General features: G+C 44.8%; 1 protein-coding gene across 1 annotated transcript in view; it reads left to right on the top strand.

The window, feature by feature from the left end:
• SARM1 (sterile alpha and TIR motif containing 1) overlaps nt 1-22,144 on the top strand; it is a 41,725-nt gene that overhangs the window by 9,811 nt on the left and 9,770 nt on the right. The window contains exons 2-4 of the mRNA XM_033922290.1: nt 12,321-12,939; nt 13,739-13,951; nt 15,476-15,567. Of these exons, the coding sequence (XP_033778181.1) occupies nt 12,321-12,939; nt 13,739-13,951; nt 15,476-15,567 (924 nt within the window). The remainder of the gene's footprint in view (nt 1-12,320; nt 12,940-13,738; nt 13,952-15,475; nt 15,568-22,144) is intronic.

The raw sequence follows: 22,144 nt of genomic DNA on the forward strand, positions 1-22,144 counted from the left end.
TTCTTCATTGAAAAGGCATCCCATTTTCTGTGACTATGGGCTCCTTTTACAAAGGTGCGCTAGTGGTTTTAGCGCACGCTAAAATGCCACGCACGCTAGCCGCTACCACCTCCTTTTAAGCAGGCAGTAGTTTTTCGGTTAGCACGTGCTAATTTTGTGTGTGCGCTAAAAATGCTAGTGCACCTTAGTAAAAGGAGCCCTATATTTAGAACATAGTGCAAGAACTATGCTTTTTTTTCATTGTTTTCATGTATTTCACAAAACAATATTTGCTTCATTTTAAATTAAGGAGAGTTGTTTCCTTCCGTGCTGTGCAGTTATAGAGTAAGTGCTGAGTACAGTATTGATATGAATGTTCTGAGCAGGAAGACCATTGCAGGGACAAAAATATCTTCTGTGTCATACGGAAGAAATAGAACTTGAGAACATTCCGTGCACTTACCTGTCTGGAAGGATGGTAGGTGGAAGGAAAATAGGATTTGAGAGTAACAATTAATGAGGTCAGTGTTCAAAAGTACTTGTGTGGTCAACAGCACTGCCAAGCACATAAGTGCTTTTAAAAAGAAAAATCTGTGACACTTGAACACATAAATTGTGCCAATACAAATCATTGTTGGATCAAAGTTATCTATCCAAAAAAAGGGAGCTAGATTTAGGTGTTCTGGGGAGATGCCACTTAGAAAAACCTCAGGAAGGACTAGATCTTTTTGAGGTGGTTCCTACGAGGGCTACCATAGTGTTTCTCACTGCTGAGTGAAGTGATACATTTTGGACCTTGCTTAATAGTGATTTATAAGTGGAGTTTCTTGCCATATGAAGATGAACTGAGGCTTTTTCTCCACTTTTTCCTTTTTTTTTTGTTTTGTGTGTTAAGTGAATGAGTGGGTCTCTCTATGAGTGCAGTGGGTAGACCTGGTAGTGTCTAGGTAGGTCCCTCCTATGGTTTCCAATAGGGCATAATCTATTAGTTTTAAGAGATGCCACTTAGACCAGTGTTTCTCAACTCGGTCCTGGAGTACTCCCTTGCCGGTCAGGTGTTCAAGCTATCCACAATGTTATGCATGAAAGAAATTTGCATATAACGGAGGCAGTGTATGCAAATCAAGTTTATGCAAATTCAATGTGGATATCCTGAAAACCTGACTGGCAAGGGGGTACTCCAGGATCGACTTGAGGAACACTGACTTAGACAACTAACTTGTGCTGGGTTTCACTAAATGGCAGTAGAGGTTTCTACCACAAGCCAATGAAGTAAATGCTCCGACGGCTCATAGAATTCCTATGAGCGTCGGGGCATTTACCTCACTGGCCCGCGGTAGAATCCTCTACTGCCATTTAGAAAAAGGAACCCTTAGTCATGTAAGCAGTAATATTTAGTAGCTAAGGGCCCGATTCTATATAAGCCGCCTAAAAACGTTGATGTCAACTAGTGCTACGTGAAGTACAGTTCTATAAAAGCTATACGCACCATGTGGCTGATTCTTTAAATGGCATCAAGAAAAATGGCAATGCAAAGAAATGTAGAGTAATGCATTTGGGGGATTAATAATCAGAAGGAACCGTATATGCTGGGAGGTGAGAAGCTGATATGCACGGACGGGGAGAGGGACCTTGGGGTGATAGTGTCCAAAGATCTAAAGGCAAAAAAACAGTGTGACAAGGCAGTGGTTGCTGCCAGAAGGATGCTGGGCTGTATAAAGAGAGGCGTAGCCAGTAGAAGGAAGAAGGTGTTGATGCCCCTGTACAGGTCATTGGTAAGGCCCCACTTGGAGTATTGTGTTCAATTTTGAAGACCGTATCTGGCGAAGGACGTAAGAAGACTTGAGGCAGTCCAGAGGAGGGCGACGAAAATGATAGGAGGCTTGCGCCAGAAGACGTATGAGGAGAGACTGGAAGTTTCAATTAACTCAAATTAGCGTCAGTTATGAGCTGTCACTTGCCAATTATTGACGCCAATTGGTCCTATTATTTAAGTTATGTGCATACATTGGCTACATGTGCTGATGCATGCACTAGAGGGTTGCGCGGGGACAGAAATCCCACCCATCCCCGCCCGTCCTCGCCAGGATCCTCTCCGTCCCCGCCCGTCCTCGCCAGGATCCTCTCCGTCCCCACCCGTCCCCGCCAGGATCCTCTCTGTCCCCACCCGTCCCCGCAAGGATTCTCTCTGTCCCCACCCGTCCCCACAAGGATCGTCTCCGTCCCCACCCATCCCTGCAAGGATCCTCTCCGTCCCCACCCGTCCCCGTCAGGATCCTCTCCATCCCCACCCGTCCCTGCCAGAATCATCTCCTTCCCCACCCGTCCCCATCAGAATCCTCTCCTTCCCCACCCATCCCTGCAAGAAATTACCTCCATCCCCGTCCATCCCCATAAAAAGCAGCAATTACTTCTGACAGGATCATCAATTCCACAGTTTCTTTTGTGTTTGCGCTGCTGTTTTCCTTGTGGAATCTCTTTGGTGGAACTCTTTTTTTGTTTTCTGTTCAGGTAATTAACTTATAAACCCCCTCTTTTACTAAGGCTGACGCGTCCATTATATTATATGGATGAACCCTGCTTCCAAAGCCTTCCATCCCCGTGGGAGTCCTGTGGGCCAGAGGGGGGTCCCCGTGGGAGTCCCATGGGTTAGGGGGGATTCCTGCGGGACCCCTGCGGGACCCATGGGATTCCCACGATCCCCGTTTCCATGCAGACCTCTAGCATGCACATAACATTAGCCATCATATATAGAATTTGGGCCTAAATGTATATAAGGTATAAATCTAGGTGGCCCACTCAAATAACAGGTATGACTTCAGTCTAACTTAGATGTTTAAAATTGTACATTCATAGTCAGTGGCAATATCTAAACAAACAGGGGTGAATTCTCTAAATGGCAGCCAAATTTAGGTACCACCAACTATAGCTATAAAAAGTCCTAACAGGGATCCGAGACGACGATGCGTATATATCATTTTTAGTGTATTCTAACAGACTAAACCGGGCAATGGGCTCCTTTTACAAAGCCGCGCTAGCGGTCTAACACGCGTAATAGCGTGCGCTAAACCACCGGCCACGCGAGCCGCTACCGCCTCCTCTTGATTAGGCGGTAGTTTTTCAGCCAGCGCGGGGGTTAGCGCGTGGTGAAAAGTCATGCTCGTTAAACCCGCTAGCGCGGCTTTGTAAAAGGAGCCCTATACAGTTTAATATAGGTTTTAACTCTAATCTAATGCATTACAACCATTGCATTTGTTTTGTCCCCTGAAGAAGGCAGTTCTGACGAAACTTGGATCTCTGTTGGGACTTTTTATAGTTATATAATAAAGCTCACCGTGGTTGTACTAGGATATCAGCCTTGCCCTTTATTTGTTCTGTTTGCTCCTCTGGGCAGTGTTTACCTCTCTTCTCTTTGTGTTTGGCTTTGAACCAAATTTAGGTGCCAGGAAAAATCTTTACACCCGCTGAAACCTGGTTTAAATCCTGGCGCGCATATTGGGCGCATAACCCCAGTATTCTATAACACCTGTGCCCCTCCAATTCAATAAATTATTTCTACTCGCTCAATTCATGGGCAGTTATACAAAAGTCCATCTTTATCAAAAGTAGTAAGGGCACAGTCCAGGGCACAGGGCACAGTCCAGAACGACTTTTCTCACAGACCTCTCTTGTGCCTCCTCATAGACAGAAAAACCACCTTAATTTAATCAAGTCTTAATCAATATCCTTTTTTCAAAAATTGTAATGTAATGTAATTTATTTCTTATATACCGCTACATCCGTTAGGTTCTAAGCGGTTTACAGAAAATATACATTAAGATTAGAAATAAGAAAGGTACTTGAAAAATTCCCTTACTGTCCCGAAGGCTCACAATCTAACTAAAGTACCTGGAGGGTAATAGAGAAGTGAAAAGTAGAGTTAGAGGAAAAATAAAAATAAAATAAACATTTTAACAAGACAGCATTGATCTAAATACTTTGGAAGGTAGAAGAGAGGAGAGAAAGGAATAGAAGCAGAAGGGGGAGCCGTTGAACAGTAGAATTCTGGAGAAATTTAAATGATAGAAATAGAACAAAATAAAGACAAAAGGCAAAACAATAGATAAGATTAAAGATAAATCATAAGCTGGAAAGAAAAATAAAATAAAAATTGTCTGAGATTCTTACATTGAATACAAGAGTTCAATGTTCATGGCCTCCCACGGCCCTGCTCCTTTTTGAGCGATCAAACGCCTTTTAGTAGAAGGCCATGCAACCTTTCAGCCCTGCCGCACAGCCGGTGGGGTAGATACCAACACCTACTGCTGCTTTCCCGCAGCAGCAGTGGCAAACTGAAACAGGCTAGCAGTGAGACCTTCCCGCACATACGCGCGGCTGCCAGCCTGCCCTCTCCGACGCCACTTCTGGGGCAGCCACTGATATGGTTGGGAAGGTCCCGAAGCTGGTTTATTTCAGTTTGCTGCTGCTGTTTTGGGAAAGCAGTAGCAGCAGAGGGGATGCTAGGGAGCAGACGCTAGTTGTGGGGTAGGGGAGAGAGAGGGTACAGATGCTGGTGGATGTGGGGGGGGGGAGAGAGAGAGAGAGGAGGTAGATACTGGTGGAAATGGAATGGGGCAGACACTGGTGGCAGAGGGTGGGATGAGAGAGGGGGCAGAAGCGGTTGGAAATGGTTTGTTCACGAAAAAAAGAATTTGCTCACATGAACTCGGTAAAAATTGCTTGCAGGACATTTGGGTGTGCAATGCTATAGCAGTGGTGGATTAACCCTATAAGTAAAGTAAGCATGTGCTTAAGGCATCAAGGGAAGGGGGCACCACAGAAATTTTTCATAGCCAAATTTATCATTTAAATTATTAAATTTATAGCCATTTTCAAAATGTAATGGAAAATAAATAAATTCTGTTTTAAGGCGTTCTCTCTTGTGTCATCATGTTTATCCTGCAAAATAAAGTACACTGTGCTTGCAGATTGGAAGCTATACAAATTTTGAACAAGTCTAGACGCGTTTGGAACAGCGCAAACGACGGGTACTAGCTCATATTAAGTTCTAAGTTTAGTTGCCAACTGTCACGGGTGTTAATTGCAGGTGCATTCAGAACCTCTTCTTGCTTTCAAAGTTTCAAAGCCTCAAAGTTGCTTAATGACTATTCCAATAGCACACTCAGTTCTGGCTCTTTAATCTATTAAAATGTAAGTACGTTTTGAATGCATTTAATTCTATTCTTGGATATGAGCGCAGACGTTTTGACGTACTCACCTAATGGCGTTGTGCGCCAAACATGCCTTCGTGCAAAATGTGCTCATGTCTACTCATGTTATACAGTCTACAAGTGTAAGAGGGCACCAAAATGAGTTAGTGCTTAGGGCATCTAAATCCGGCCCTGTGTTATAGAGTAGCACCTAGTGCAGGGCTGCCCAAGTCTGGTCCTCAAGATCTACTGGCCGGCCAGGTTTTCAGGATATCCACAATGAATATGCATGACAGAGATTTGCCTGCACTGCCTTCTTGGTAAGCAAATCTCTCTCTCATGCATATTCATTGTGGATATCCTGAAAACCTGGCCTGCCAGTAGATCTCGAGGACCGGACTTGGGCAGCTCTGACCTAGTGCTACTTAAGTGCCAATGAACTTAACACCAGAATTGATTGCGCCCAATTGACTAATTAGTTTATGTGCACATATGGGCTCCATAACTTTGAGTGACCTATATAGAACCAGAGAGATAGTATCACTGAATGTACGTGCGATTTGAAAATGTTTAAGTTAGATGTTTCAAGTTATACATTTACCATGTGGTGGAATATTGACCTCTAATAAATGTATTCTGTGTGGAAACTGAATGCTTAACATGCTGCAAAGCTGATGCAGAAATCAACTATTGGCTTAGCTTTTGAAAGGCTCATATATAGGCACTGAAGAACAGGCACCGATGCATGCTGATTCTGTTTAGGCTCAGACATGTGTATAAGAAGTTGCGCTTATTGCAAAACCTTGTGCACATGCATGTGGCATGCTCTTCCCCACCTCCATTTACTGCAGCACAAAATTTGCCTAAAATAAACTTACCAGAAACTCATACGAACTATGCTGCTTATAAATCAAGAAAACGCCACAAAATCCTCAACCAGTATAAATTCCTATGGCAAGGCTTCTACTCCATCCCAAAAAGTGGAGAAAAAGAGACCTCAGATTTAATATTCCCCTGTCAGCACAACTACGTCGTGCAACGTGGGTTCTATCACAGTCACTGGTCTCTAAAAAAAAAACTCCACAACAACTTTCACCAAAGGCAAAAACAGTCGCAGTCTCCTTGAACATAGGAATATTGCAGAACACAACTCTTCAACAAAATAATCACAGAAAAAAAAGCTGCCCTGTTTCGCTCTGAGCTGTTTCAGAGTCCCAGCAAATAATTCTTCCAATCAGGTTACCAACCAATTACTGCAGAAAAAGAAGCAAATGTCCTGTAACGGCTCACCCACAGTTAGCAGCCTCCACCCAAACAGTCAATGATTTCAATCCTCCGGTCCTGTTTCAGTCACACTCAACACCATTCTCCCAGGAACGGCGGCATGATCTCAACCCATCGATGAACATCCAGTCACCAACAGCAGCCCGTAGCAGTCCAAACGCCAAGCCAGTATAAAAAACAAAGAAAAACAAAAAAACATAAACCCGTATCCCAAAAAGAAGATAAAGGAAAAAAGAAAACAAGGGCCATTGCAAGTCATCAAGAGGAGGAGTGTGTGGCGCAGCGGTTGGATCTACAGCCTCAGCACCCTGGGGTTGTGGGTTCAAACCCCGCGCTGTTCCTTGTGACCATGGGCAAGTCACTTAATCCTCCATAGCCCCAGGTCCATTAGATAGATTGTGAGCCCACCGGGACAGAGAGGGAAAAATGCTTGAGTACCTGATTGTAAAAACTGCTTAGATAACCTTGATAGGCGGTATCTAAAATCCTAATAAACTTGAAACTTGATCAATAAAAAAAACATGATGGTATAGAAGCCTTGCCATAGGAATTTATACTGGTTAAGGATTTTGTGGAGCTTTCTATAATAAACTTACTGTATTCTGCAGTATTAGGGCTCGTAGTAGCCACATGCTCAGACATCTCTGCATCGGCCTCTGAGTGACTATGGACAGAGCAATACCTAGAAAAATACAAGCCCTTTACCCCTTTGGAGGCGAAGGAAATCACCTTTGTCACATAGTCAAAGGTGGTATATTTGACTAGGACAAGGGTGGGTAATTCCGGTCCTCAAGAGCCGGAGCCAGGCTAGGTTTTCAGGATCTCCACCATGAATATGTATGAGATGGATTTGCATGCACTGCCTCCTTGAGATGCAAATCTATCTCATGCATATTTATTGTGGATATCCTGAAAACCTGACCTGGCTCCGGCTCTCGAGGACCGGAATTGCCTACATCTGGACTAGGACAAAACTGGGCAATGAATTCTGTATGTCACGTGTAGAATCCACTTTGCATCCGAAGGGGAAAAGAAATGTGAATGACACTCAGTAGAACAGCCTTTGTGCTGGAGATGGATCGGTCTGTGCAGCCTCCGTATGGCTATACTCAAAGCTGCAGTTTTGATGAGATTTGTCAGTTGGCTTACCTTTAACAGTACAAAATGTCCTGTCCTGGACATGTGACAGTGCCCATGGGCTAGAGACAGTTGCTAAAAAGTTCTTAGTCTCACCAAAGACCCAGCATGAAAAAGGTTTTCAATTAGACAAGATATTTTTAGTCATTCAACCGTCAAGATGATTTTTTCCATCTTAAAGGAACCCTTGGTACTGTTGTCTTTACTCTCTTGGACTGATTGAGTGCTGGGAATTTGTGTGTAAACTAAACTAAACCTTAAGTTTATATACCGCATCCTCTCCACGGAAGTGGAGCTCGGCACGGTTTACAAGAACTTAAAATATAAGAAGAGAAAGGAAAAGGTTTACATGAGCTTATATATAGAATGGAAGAGTAAGGGGGAAAATAGAATTACATGTTAGAGAAGAGCCAAGTTTTCAGTTGCTTGCGGAATAGTTGGAGAGAGCCCAGGTTCCGCAACGGGATAGTAAGGTTGTTCCAGAGACTTGTGATTTTGAAGAGAATAGATTTTCCCAGTTTACCTGCATAGAGAATAGGGGAAGGATAGTTTATATCTTTGGGCGGGTCTGATGGAGTCAGGACTCGAGGAGTTAAAGGATAGTGAGATTAGGGGAGGAAGGATGCTGTGAATGATCTTAAAAGCCAGGCAGGAGCCTGGAAATCACTGGGACCCAGTGAAGATTGGACAGGAGTGGGGAGACATGGTCAGATTTGCGCTTTGCAAAGATCAACTTGGCTGCAGTATTCTGGATAAGCTGGAGTCTTTGAAGACTTTTTTTGTTAGGCATAAGTAAATGGCATTGCAGTAGTCAAGTTTGGAGAGAATGATGGATTGGACGAGGACGGCGAAATGTTTTTGGCAAAAGTAGGATCTTACTTTCCTCAGCATGTGGAGGCTGAAAAAGCATGATTTTGCCAAGGAGTTGAGGCGTTCGTTGAGGGAGAGAGAAGAATCAATAGTGATGCCAAGGACCTTGCTTGAGAACTCAAGGTGCAGAGCAGCGCCTGTGGGTAGTGCGAAGATGGTGGGCAGGTGTTCTAACTTTGGGCCGAGCCAGAGTAATTTTGTTTTTGATTCATTTAGTTTCATCTGTACCGAGAGGGACCAGGAGTGGAGTCTCATTATGCAAGATGTAATGTTCTCGTGGAGGTTGGTGAGGTTCTGGTCTGTTTCAAGGAGGACAAGGATGTCATCAGCATATGTGTAGATTGTTTCAAGGGGGGAAAGTTGAAGGAGCTTCAGGGAGGACATGTAGATGTTAAAGAGAATAGGGGACAGGAGTGATCCCTGATGGACACCGCAAGATAGTGTCCAAGGTACGGACATGGTGCCATTTGTGTTGACAGTGTAGGAGCGAGAGCGAAGGAAGTTTGAGAACCACTTTAGGACGGTGGAGTCAATTCCTATCTCGGAAAGTTGATAAAGTAGTATGTCGTGGTGGACGACATCGAAAGCTGCAGAGAGATCGAATTGTAAAAGAACAGCGAATTTGTTACGAGAATGTAGTTGTTGAACCTTTGAAATTAGGGAAACTAGGAGGGACTCAGTGCTGAAGCTGGGTCTGAAGCCGGGTCTGAAGCCATGTTGGTAGGGGTGGAGAATGGAGAATCTTTCTAAGTAAGAAGAGAGCTGGGTAGCGACTATGGCCTCTAGCAGTTTAGTTAGAAGAGGGATATTTGCTATGGGGCAGTAGTTCGATGGTAAGGAAGGGTCGAGATCGGCTTTTTTCAGAAGAGGGGATAAGACAATGTGTCCCATTTCTGTGGAGAACAGGCCCGATAGTATAGCAGTATTTATAAGACTGGTAAGGGAGGAGATGGCCTGCGCAGGAATGTTTTCGTAAAGGTAGGATGGGAAAGGATCTAGGATGCATTTGCAGGATTTCAGTTTGAGACAAAGTTTAGAGATCTGGGGTTCGGATACAAGTTTGAAGGCAGTCCAGGATCTATCAGCAGGGATAGGGTTGGAGTCATTGGGAGGCAGAGAATTGTAAGAGACATCTGGGGGGAAAGAACTCCTTATGGTAGTAATCTTTTCGTTGAAAAATTTGGCTAGGTCGTTTGCGGATGGGGGGGAAGGGGGAAAGATAGATTTATAAACTACATCCCCCCTCACATACATACATCTCCCAGTAGAGAACTAATACAGCAAAGGACTTTACTAGCCAATATTCAGTGCTATTTAACTCAGTGGTCCCCAACCATGTCCTGGAGGACCACCAGGCCAATCGGGTTTTCAGGCTAGACCTAATGAATATGCATGAGAGATATTTGCATATAATTGAAGTGACAGGCATGCAAATCTGCTCCATGCATATTCATTAGGGCTTTTATGAAAACCCAATTGGCCTGGTGGTCTTCCAGGACAGGGTTGGGGACCACTGATTTAACTGATCTGGTTAAATAGCATTTTTTTTGTGGCTAACTATAACTGGCTATCTCCTGCTGAATATTCGCAATTAGCACCTACCATGAAATTGGCTAAGTTGTGGGACTTAACCTGTTAGGCACCGATCATCAGCGCCCAATAGCTTAAGTGAACTGCTTTAATCGGACCACTTAGTTATGACTGATCTGTCATAACTGGCCAAATTTTTAGTGGCCAAAAAACCCCTGGATAATTAAGGCCAGTTGTCAGAAATGGCCTGGCAGTGAATATCTGGCCTTTGTCTGAATAGCGGGGGGTGGAGGGGAAGGGGTCAGTGTCTGCTTAAATTCAGTCTCCCGAGACAGCCAACTAAAATGGAATGTAGAGGGTGGTCCTACAAGGGGTAGCTTTAGAATACTAACTTAACAGGGCAAATATATGCCATTTTTAGGCATGACCTGGTACAAATGCTTGTGCCTAGAGTTTTTTTGCACGTGTAATAGAGTGTCTCACTTGAGTTCTGTCCAAACAACGCTCCATCGCATTTAGGAGCCATCTTATAGAATAGTGCGTGGCCAGCATGCTGGCATTTATGCACATGCGAGAGTCACGTCTTGTAGGCAGTCAGCCAGCGTGGATGACGCTCCTCCTCGCCAATGTGTCATGGCACACCTGAAATTTCATGGGGCACACATTGTACAATACACTGGTATAGACTAAGATTGTGACATCTGTGATTTATGCATACCTGTACCCTACTATGCCTTTTCCTGCCCCCGTCTTTTTTTTTTTTTAACGATGTAACCCTTGCAGTTTCCCTCCTGTCTCCTGTGAAGTCTCCCTCTCTATCTTAGAAGAGTTTGTGTTTACCTCCCGTGAAAGTGCTCTTTTTTTTTCTCTTCTAAACTATGCTTTAATGCAGGGGTGCCCACACTTTTTTGACTCGCGAGCTACTTTTAAAATGATCAAGTCAAAATGATCTACCAACAATAAAATTTTTAAAAAAACACAACGCACACTGTACGCATAGAATTGTTAATTATCATTCCTATTCCGGGGTTTTTTCAAAGAGGTCAAATCAGATGACTCTATGCACTGTCACCTCAGTAACAACCATACAAAAATAGACAAATACCCACCCCCCCTCCCTTTTTACTAAACCACAATAGCAGTTATTAGCGCAGGGAACTACGCTGAATGCTCAGCGCTGCTCTCGACGCTCATAGGCTCCCTGCGCTAAAAACCTCTATTGCAGTTTAGTAAAAGGGGACCGTATTGTAAAATATAGACAGCAGATATAAATTCAGACACATTTTGATCACTAAATTTAAAATAAAATCATTTTTCCTACCTTGTCTGGTGATTTCATGAGTCTCTGGTTGCACTTTCTTCTTCTGACTGTGCATCCAATCTTTCTTTCAGCTTGTATGCTTCCTCTCCTCCACACCTCATTCCCTCCCCCAACTTTTTCTTCCTCTCTCCCTGACCTTTCTTTCTTTCTCTCTTCATGCCCCCTTTCTTTTTTCTGTTTCTCTTCTTTCCTTCTGTCTCCCTGCCTGCCCCCTTTCTTTCTTTCTCCCTGCCCTTCCCCAAGCCACTGCCGCTGCCGCTGCCATCGGGGAACAGGACCCAAACCGCCACCAATGGATAACAGGCCCCAAAGCCAACGCCGACACCGCCCCATGCTCTCCCTGCTTCAGGCCGACTAGCATTCCTCTCCCCGACGTCAGGTCTGCCGTCGGAGAGGAAGTTCCGCCCAGTCAGGCAGCGATTGGCTGGCCCGAACTTCCTCTCCGATGGCAGAATTGACGTCGGGGAGAGGAAGACTGATCGGCCCGATAGATCGCCAAAGCAAAGTGAGTCCTGGATGATCGACTCACTTTGCCTTGGCGAGCTACCGGTCGATTGCGATCGACCTATTGGGCACCCCTGCTTTAATGTAAACCATTTAGGTTATTATAAGCAGTATATCATGCACCAATAAACTTTAAACTTGAGTCTCTAAAATGTCTATTTCAAGGGTGTGTTGCAGTTGTTGAAAATCTGCAGCATGCAAACTCAAGTGTAAGTAGCAAATAAAGTCAGTAATATACAAGAAATAGGGTGGTTGGATCTTTATGGAGTCAGGGAAGGACAGGGAGAGATGATGATAAGGACTTTTGAGGTGCCTTAGCAGGGTCAACACCTCCCCATTTTTATAAACTCTACTTACTGCAATGGCAGAGGTGATAAGCTAATGCATAATCGTGCACACAGTGGCAGTGGCAATGATAATGAACTGACTTGAGTAAGACAGCTTTCATTCTCTGATGATCCCATAATCATTGCCTGTATCTCTCTTTCCTTTTTCTTACTTCTCAGGGATCGCATTGCACGTGTTGGACTGGGCGTTATCCTGAATCTTGTCAAGCAGCGGGATGATACACAGTTGGCAAGGAGTATGTCTGGAATCCTGGAGCATATGTTCAAACATACCGAAGAGACCTGCTACCAGCTCATCTCTAACGGTGGCCTGGACGTTATCCTGTACTGGTGCCGCTGGACTGACGCTGTGGTTTTACGCCACTGCGCAGTGGGCCTAGCCAACTGTGCAATGTACAGTGGACAAGCTAATCAGCGTTTAATGATCGATAAGAGAACGGCAGAATGGCTTTTCCCGCTGGTTTTCTCCAAGGATGACGAACTGATCCGTTTCCATGCCTGCCTAGCCATCACCGTGCTGGCAGCCAACAAGGAGGTCGAGAAGGAAGTGGAGAGATCGGGGACACTGGCACTGGTGGAGCCCTTCATTGCCTCCCTGGATCCACAAGAATTTGCAAGCAGACTGCTGGATAGCAGTGACAACACACAGGGTAGGAATGCTGGGGATTTGCAGCGTCTGGTGCCACTGCTGGACAGCTCACGGCTGGAGGCGCAGTGTATTGCTGTCTTTTACCTGTGCGTGGAGGCTACCATCAAAAGCAGACAGAAAAAAACCAAGGTAGAGTCTAGTGCGGGCACATCCGATGCTATGAGATACCGCTCACTTTGTGCTTAGAGCTGGGAATATTAGGTACATGGTGCTGGGGATCCTGAGAGCATCATTGCCCTCTCATCTGCCACTTTCATGATGGAGCTTTCAGACTGTGGGGAACCACAAGTACAAGGGGTCACTCGGAGAAACTGAGAGGGGACAGGTTTAGAACAAATGCTAGGAAGTTCTTTTTTACCCAGAGGGTGGTTGACACATGGAACGCGCTTCCGGAGGTTGTGATAGGCCAAAGCACATTACAGGGGTTCAAGGAAGGTTTAGATAGGTTCCTAAAGGATAAGGGGATTGAGGGGTACATATAGAAGTAGAGGTAGGTTATAGATATGGTCAGGAACCATTTCACAGGTCATAGACCTGATGGGCCACCGCGGGAGCCGACCGCTGGGCGCGATGAACCTCTGGTCTGACCCAGTGGAGGCAACTTCTTATGTTCTTATGAGCTATCACTTGAAGTATCTGGGCAAATAGGTTCCGAGAGCAGATAGGTTTGGTTTATAGAGTCTTTCATGGTTACGTCACTGGTTCTAGTTTGGCACAGGCTAGTAGTAACAGAAAATTCATGAAGTTGAGAGAACTATGTGATTTGTAAGTTCTGAAGTTCACCTAGTACTTCACTCTCTGCCTTGGTGCTGAGGTTTCCCTAACTCAGTTGATGGGGTTTTCTGTGGCTCTGTACCACGACTTCAGCCTCGTGATACTTCAGCTGAGAAAAGATGAACAACAAATGATTCTACTCCTGTATTTCCAGATGTTTAATGAAATCGGTGCCACCCAAAGCCTGAAGAGGATCGTGTGCTACTCCGCAGATGGCACTGCATCCATGCTGGCTAAGAAAGCCCTGCAAATGATAGGTGAGGAGGTCCCTCGACGTATTCTACGCACTGTGCCGAACTGGAGGCCTCTGGAGGTTCAAACCTGGCTGCAGCAAATTGGATTCAGTTCATACAGCGAGAGATTTCTGGTAGGGTTACTAATCCGACCTTTCCCAGTATTTGAGAATGCACAGCGATACACAACATATCACATCTATGTCTTACCAAATTGCTCATGTAGTTATGTATAATCCCTTAAAATGTGGCCTAGAGATTGAATAAAGACTAGTATTCCTCAGCATAAGTTGCTTTCTGGTTGTTTCCAGCAGCCTGAATTAGGCGACTCCGTGGCACATTCCTCTGTCCATTGCTAATCTTAAAGGTAAAGGGTCATGATTGTATATACTACCTTCTGTGAGTACAATTTTACATATTTATTTAATTAATTCAATTTATATCCTGTCCTCCCCAGAGAGCTCAGAATGGTTACAAGGTAACATACATAATAATTAAACAAACGAGATACAGATGATTAAGACAAGACTAAAGTGACATTCATCTAATACAGTGGTCTCAAACTCAACCCCTTTGCAGGGCCACATTTTGGATTTGTAGGTACTTGGAGGGCCTCAGAAAAAAAATAGTTAATGTCTTATTAAAGAAATGACAATTTTGCATGAGGTAAATCTCTTTATAATTTATAAATCTTTCCTTTTGACTAGTCTTAATAATAATATTGTCATTTATAGCTAAAGAGACATGATCAAGGAACTGTTTTATTTTACTTTTGTGATTATGATAAACATACCGAGGGCCTCAAAATAGTACCTGGCGGGCCACAAGTTTGAGACCACTGGTCTAATACAATTGATCATCCTAAATTAACAGATACAGAGCAAGGATTTATAACCTATGGATAGTTCATCTTACATTAGTAATTCCAGAGATAAGTTAGTTTCATATATTGGCCCTCTCCAGCACCATGCTTCAAATCACTTCACCACCATGTCCAAAATTTCTCCTTCTTGCATCCCTATCCACCTTTCCCACCCTTCTCTCTCCACAACATCAATATTTCTCCCTCCCTCCTCTCCACCATATGTCCAACAATTCTCTCTCTTTCTTCCTTTCTCTATGTACACCATCAATACTTCTTAAATCAAGTTAAAATTGTTGTGCCTTAACATATCATATCATAGGCATCATCCTTTGTGGGCTTGCTGCTCCATACATTGACTGCACTTTGCTTCATGCATTGGCTCTCTGATCTCTGCTTTCTGATTCCCACACTCATTTACTGCTCTCTGTTCCTTCTGTCAGCTCACTTCTTTCTGTTCTCTGGATGGACTTATTGCTTTCTGCATTGATGTGCTGCTCTCCGTGCTCAGCTTAACACATTGACTCTCTGCTTACTGCTGTCTATTTCAGGTTTTGGCTTGATATTTTCTATTGCTTGCATTGGCTTTGCTAATCTCTGTTCCACGCATGGGCTCTCTATTTCCTGTGTTTGCTTGCTGCTTGCTACTTTCTGCTCCCTAGATGGGTTCTCTGCTTACTGATTTCTACATGGCTCCCTGGTCTCTGCTGCTTGCATGAATTCTCTACTCCTCTGCGTGGAGTCACTGATCTCTGTGTAAGTTCACTGTTCTCTGACAGCCCCTTGCTTCTTGCAGGATCACCAAGTTGATGGAGATCTTCTATTGAAACTCACAGACGTGGACTTAATAGATGACCTTGGAATGACTTCCAGCATCACCCGGAAGAGGTTAGTTATACTCATGGACCAAAAACTGAAGACAGTCATACTATCTCATTGTAAAGATAACATCAGTTATCCCAGGACAAGCAGGCAGCATATTCCCACATATGGGTGACGTCACCGACGGAGCCCCGCAGCGGACAGCCTCGAAAGCAAACTTGCTTGAAGATCTCGAACTTTCGAGTACTGCACCGCGCCTGCGCGCGTGCCTTCCCGCCCGAACTAGGGGGCGCATCTCCTGAGAGGATCCTCAGTTCGTTTATTTCCGCGGAGACAAGAAGACACGTTTTCTTTCTCTGCAGCATTGCCTTCTCATCACCGCGGCTGTTTCTTTTAAATTAAAGTCGGTCGCTGTGTTAATTTTATCTTTCTTCTTTTCTTTTTCGTATAAAAAAAAAAAAAAAAAGTATATTCTTTTTTCCTTTTAAGTTCGGCCGTCGAGCTTTGGGCCTAGGCCTAGGCTCCTTCGTTCGACACGGACTTTGTTTTTTCCATGTCCCGGCCTCTTACCGGGTTTAAACGTTGTCGACAGTGTAATCGGGTGATTTCGGTCACCGATCCCCACTGCCGCTGTTTACAGTGCCTGGGTTCCTCTCATTCCCCAGAAGATTGTCATCGCTGCTTTACCCTCACTCCACGAGCTTTTCGGCGGCGTTGTGCTCAATTTTTTCAACTTTTCGGTATGGAGCAATCTTCGGAGCCGGCCTCGACCGTGGCGGCTGCACCGGTCTTGAAGGCCTCGACTCCGACGACCTCGACACCTGTGGTCTCGAAGGCCTCGACCCAGACTCCGGCTGGAGTTTCGGTCTCGAAGGCCTCGACCTCTTCTACTTCGGTTGCCTCGAAGACGACGTCTTCCACGAAGCCTTCTACGGGGGGTAAGTCTCCGAGTTCCCTTTCAGGTGCCGTATCCAAGAAGCCACCAGAGTCCTCGGCGCGACCACTTTCAAAGCGTACCTCCAAGATAAGGGAATACTCACCTTCGAGGTCGCCCTCTTCGGAGCGTACTGCTGCACATACGAGGTCAGAATCTTCTGTCTCGGTGCCGATGCTGGAAGACATGTTAAAGTCTATCCTCACCACTCAGATTAATTCTTTGGTGGCTCAACTGGTCCCGTCCTCGACCTTGCCTCGGGCTGACCAGCCTGTTACTCAACCGGAGCTTCCAGTCTCCCGAAGCCGATCCCGGACACCGAAAAACATTTCTTCATCGGAGTCGTCTCCGGGCTCTCCTCCTCCAAAGCATCGGTCGAAGCATTCGAGACATGTTGCCTCCAAGCTTCGGAGGGAGTCTTCGCCGTTGGATACCGAGGCTTCTTTGTCTCGTTCTTCGAAGACGAAGCAGGGATCTCGACATCGAGCCTCCACTCGAAGCCCTTCTCGATCCAGAACCCCATCGAAACCAGTCCGTCGAGACAGTTCTCCACACACCTCGACTCATTCGGTACCACGTACACCGGGTACTTCTCCATCCAGGAGTCTGAAGAGGAAACATTCTCTTACTCCACTTCACAGTACAGCTTCTTCTCCTACTATGCGTATGGAATCGAACATTTCCACATACTCTAGAGAAAATTCTCCATCCTACTCAGTACAACATAAATCTCGCAGTGGCTCTCCTGAAGAATCATCTGACCCAAAATCAGTTTCTTTTGCCAAATTTATTTTTGATATGGGCCAAGCTCTTAAGCTAGACCTTCATTCAGACTCTAAATATACTCCTGAGTACCTGCCGGATATGGAGCTTCCCCATCCTCCTAAAGAGTCACTCAGATTGCCTATGACTCCTGTCCTCCAGCAGACCTTCACTCGCAATATGGAGACTCCTTATTCTATCACTGCCATCCCATCTAAATTGGAGTCTCGTTACAGAACGGTTCCATCTAAAGGATATGAAAAGTCTCAACTTTCTCATCATTCTCTAGTGGTAGAGTCATCATTAAAGAAAGCACATCCATCCAAAATTTATGCTTCAGTTCCTCCTGGTAGGGAAGGCCGTACCATGGATAAATTTGGTCGACGTTTATACCAGAATTCTATGATGGCAAATAGAGTTCTAAATTATAATTACATTTTTACGTCCTATTTCAATCATTTTTTAAAGATTTTGTCTTCCTTTTACCCGGATATCTCTACCAATCGTCTATCAGAATTTAAAAATATCCTTAAGACTCTTTCTCAGTTGAGACTATTCATGCTACAAGCTTCCTATGATGCCTTTGAACTCTCGTCTAGAGTCTCGGCATTTGCAGTAGCCATGCGTAGATTAGCATGGTTACGGATAGTGGACATGGATCCTAACCTCCAGGATAGATTGGCTAATCTTCCTTGTCAAGGAAATTAATTATTTGATGACTCTATTGAGGCAGCTACAAAGCGTCTTTCAGAACATGAGCGCTCTTTTGCTTCCCTCATCCGTCCAAAACCTAAACCTGTACCAACTAGAGGTTTTAAACAAACTCCACGTCGCTATCCACAGAAAACAACTCCTGCTTTTTCTAAACCTCCTGCTCGTCGGCCTCCTCCACAACAACGACAACAGAAGTCACAGACCCCTGCTAACACTAAGCCTGCTCAGTCTTTTTGACAATCTCAACTTGAGCATTCAAATTTCTCTGTTTCCAAATTCTCCCCTCCCCATAGGGGGTCGCCTATCCAATTTTTATCATCAATGGGAGCTCATAACATCAGATCTCTGGGTACTTACCATTATCAGAGAGGGATACTCTCTTCGACTCCTTCAGGTGCCTCCAGATCGCCATCCAAGAGAGTGTCTTTCAAATCAGTCGCATCTTCCTCTTCTTCTTCAAGAAGCTCGGGCTCTTCTTCTCCTGCGAGCAGTGGAGGAAGTTCCTCTCTCCCAAAGGAACTCGGGATTCTACTCCCGTTATTTTCTAGTTCCCAAAAAGACGGGGGATTTGCGACCGATTTTGGATCTCAGAGCTCTCAACAAATTTCTAGTCAAAGAGAAATTTCGAATGCTCACTCTGCCAACTCTATATTCCTTGATGGATCAAGGGGATTGGATGTGCTCCCTCGATCTCAAAGAGGCCTATACTCATATCCCCATTCATCCAGCTTTTCGCAAGTACCTCAGATTCCAAGTAGGAAATCTTCATCTTCAGTACAGAGTTCTCCCCTTCGGACTGGCTTCTTCCCCCAGAGTTTTCACAAAATGCCTTGTGGTTGTAGCTGCAGCTCTTCGCAACCAGGGTCTCCAAGTATTTCCATACCTAGACGACTGGCTCATCAAGGCTCCCTCTCTTTCAGGGGTTATTGTAGCGACCCAACAGACTATTCTCTTTCTTCAAAGTCTGGGATTTCACATCAATTTTCCCAAATCTCAACTAATTCCTTCTCAGTCTCTCCAGTTCATAGGAGCGACTCTGGACACTATCAATCTGAGAGCATACCTTCCTCAACCACGTCAGGATGCACTCCTTCAGATTTCTCAACAATTCTTCCAACTTTCCACTATTCCAGCAAGGAAAATGATGGTTCTGCTCGGTCACATGGCCTCTACAGTTCATGTGGTTCCTTTTGCCAGGCTTCATCTTCGTATTCCTCAATGGACACTGGCATCTCAATGGCAACAATCAGTGGATCCACCAACTCGACTAATTTCCATCACTCCTTCATTAAAAAAGTCTCTCCGTTGGTGGATGCTCTCTTTGAATCTTTCAAGAGGTTTACTGTTTTACCCTCTTCCTCATCAGAAGGTTCTCACAACCGACTCGTCAATGTATGCATGGGGAGCCCATGTGGATGGTCTTTGCACTCAAGGGCTCTGGACCCAAGCAGACCGGAGGTGTCCTATAAATCTGTTGGAACTCAGAGCGATATTTTATGCTCTCAAAGCTTTTCAGCATCTTCTTCACGACATGGTGATTCTTGTACGTACCGACAACCAAGTAGCCATGTATTATGTCAACAAACAGGGAGGGACGGGATCTCACTCCCTCTGTCAAGAGGCTCTGAAATTGTGGCAGTGGGCGATTCTCCACAACATCTTCCTCAGAGCAGTTTACATTCAGGGTCAACACAACTGTTTGGCGGACAAATTGAGTCGTCTTCTACAACCTCACGAATGGACACTCAATTCTCCTACTCTTCGCCAAATTTTTGCTCGTTGGGGGACTCCGCAGATAGATCTGTTTGCGTCACCTCTCAACTTCAAACTGCCTCAATTTTGCTCCCGCATCTTTACTCCTCAACGTCTCGAAGCGGATGCGTTTCTACTGGACTGGAGGAATCAGTTCCTTTATGCTTTTCCTCCGTTTCCTCTGATTCTCAAGACTCTAGTCAAGTTGAAGTCAGACCATGCCACCATGATTCTGATAGCTCCTCGGTGGCCCAGACAACCTTGGTTCTCCCTTCTACTTCAACTCAGCACCAGGGAGCCTCTACTTCTACCAATATTTCCTTCTCTACTCACGCAGAATCAAGGATCTTTGCTTCATCCCAATCTACAGTCTCTACATTTGACAGCTTGGTACCTTTCTCTTTAACAGACTTTTCTCAATTCTCTCCGTCTGTACAAGATATTTTACTTGCTTCCAGAAAACCATCCACTAGACAATGTTATGGTCAAAAGTGGACAAGATTCTCTGCTTGGTGTTCTACACATAATTTACCACCCAGATCTGCTTCATTGACATCAGTTCTGGACTATTTACTTCATTTATCACAATCTGGACTTCAGACTACATCTATCCGAGTCCACCTTAGTGCTATAGCTGCTTTTCATCAGCCTTTGGATGGAAAATCCCTTTCTGCACATCCTATGATTTCTCGTTTTATGAAAGGACTTCTCAATCTCCATCCTCCTCTTAAACCACCTCCTGTGGTTTGGGATCTCAATGTTGTTTTAGCTCAACTTATGAAATCTCCTTTTGAACCACTTGACAAAGCTCATCTCAAGTATCTCACTTGGAAAGCTGTGTTCCTGATCGCCCTCACTTCTGCTCGTCGTGTCAGTGAGTTACAAGCGCTAGTGGCTGATCCACCTTTCACAGTTTTTCACCATGACAAGGTGGTTCTCCGTACTCATCCTAAATTCTTGCCTAAAGTTGTTTCAGAATTTCACATCAATCAGTCTATTGTTCTGCCTGTATTTTTTCCAAAGCCTCATTCTCACCCAGGAGAGGCGGCTCTTCATACCTTGGACTGTAAACGTGCTTTGGCTTTCTACCTGCAACGCACTCAGCTTCACAGAACATCTCCTCAACTTTTCATATCCTTTGATCCAAACAGGTTGGGTCGTCCTATATCAAAGCGTACCATCTCCAACTGGATGGCTGCTTGCATTTCTTTTTGCTATGCTCAGGCTGGTCTTCCTCTGCAAGGTCGAGTGACGGGCCATAAAGTTAGAGCTATGGCGGCATCTGTAGCTTTCCTCCGATCAACTCCTATTGAGGAAATCTGCAAGGCTGCCACTTGGTCCTCGGTTCATACTTTCACCTCTCATTATTGTCTGGATACTTTATCCAGGAGGGATGGCCATTTTGGCCAATCTGTTTTGCAAAATCTTTTTTCGTAAATTGCCAACTTCCCTCCATCCCTTTTTACTTAGCTTGGAGGTCACCCATATGTGGGAATATGCTGCCTGCTTGTCCTGGGATAAAGCACAGTTACTTACCGTAACAGTTGTTATCCAGGGACAGCAGGCAGATATTCCCACAACCCTCCCACCTCCCCTGGTTGGCTTCTTGGCTAGGTATCTGAACTGAGGATCCTCTCAGGAGATGCGCCCCCTAGTTCGGGCGGGAAGGCACGCGCGCAGGCGCGGTGCAGTACTCGAAAGTTCGAGATCTTCAAGCAAGTTTGCTTTCGAGGCTGTCCGCTGCGGGGCTCCGTCGGTGACGTCACCCATATGTGGGAATATCTGCCTGCTGTCCCTGGATAACAACTGTTACGGTAAGTAACTGTGCTTTACAGTTGCATCAGAAGAAGATCACAGAAAATGAACAAAATTATTACAGACATTTTGCCAAAATAAAGGCTTTATTATAGTAAATATTAATATATTATTTAATAAGTGGAATAACAAACTCCAGGCTGAATGGTCATAAAGTTTTCCATTAAATATTTGTTTATGGCATCCTAGAGCATGACACCAGATAAGGACCTACCTCTTCCCATTCTCCCATCCTGCTACAATACCATACACCTCCCCGATAACCAGTATTACTACTACTACTGCTGTTTAACACTTATATAGCACTGTACATTTTTGACATTTAATAGATGGTCCCTCACTCCTCCACTGCTAAGGATTCTCTGTACCAGTCTCAGGCTTTACTCTCCCCTAGTGCTAAGAATCTTCTCTTCCTGTACCCAGGCTTTACCGCTTGCTCCCCCACTACTGAAAATCCTCTGTTCATGTTCCTAGACTTTCTCTCACTCTCCTAGTGCTAAGGATCCTCTATTCCTGCTCCCAGACTTCACTTCTAACTCCCCTAGTGCTAAGAATCATCTGTTCCTGCCCCCAGGGTGTTTCCCCTCACTCCTCCACAACACTGTGGATTCTTTGTACTTCATGCTTTCTAGAGCTGCAGTTTTATTTCCATGTTTACCATTTAAT

This window comes from Geotrypetes seraphini, chromosome 15 (assembly GCF_902459505.1).
Source record: "Geotrypetes seraphini chromosome 15, aGeoSer1.1, whole genome shotgun sequence".
NCBI classification, from domain to species: Eukaryota; Metazoa; Chordata; class Amphibia; order Gymnophiona; family Dermophiidae; genus Geotrypetes; species Geotrypetes seraphini.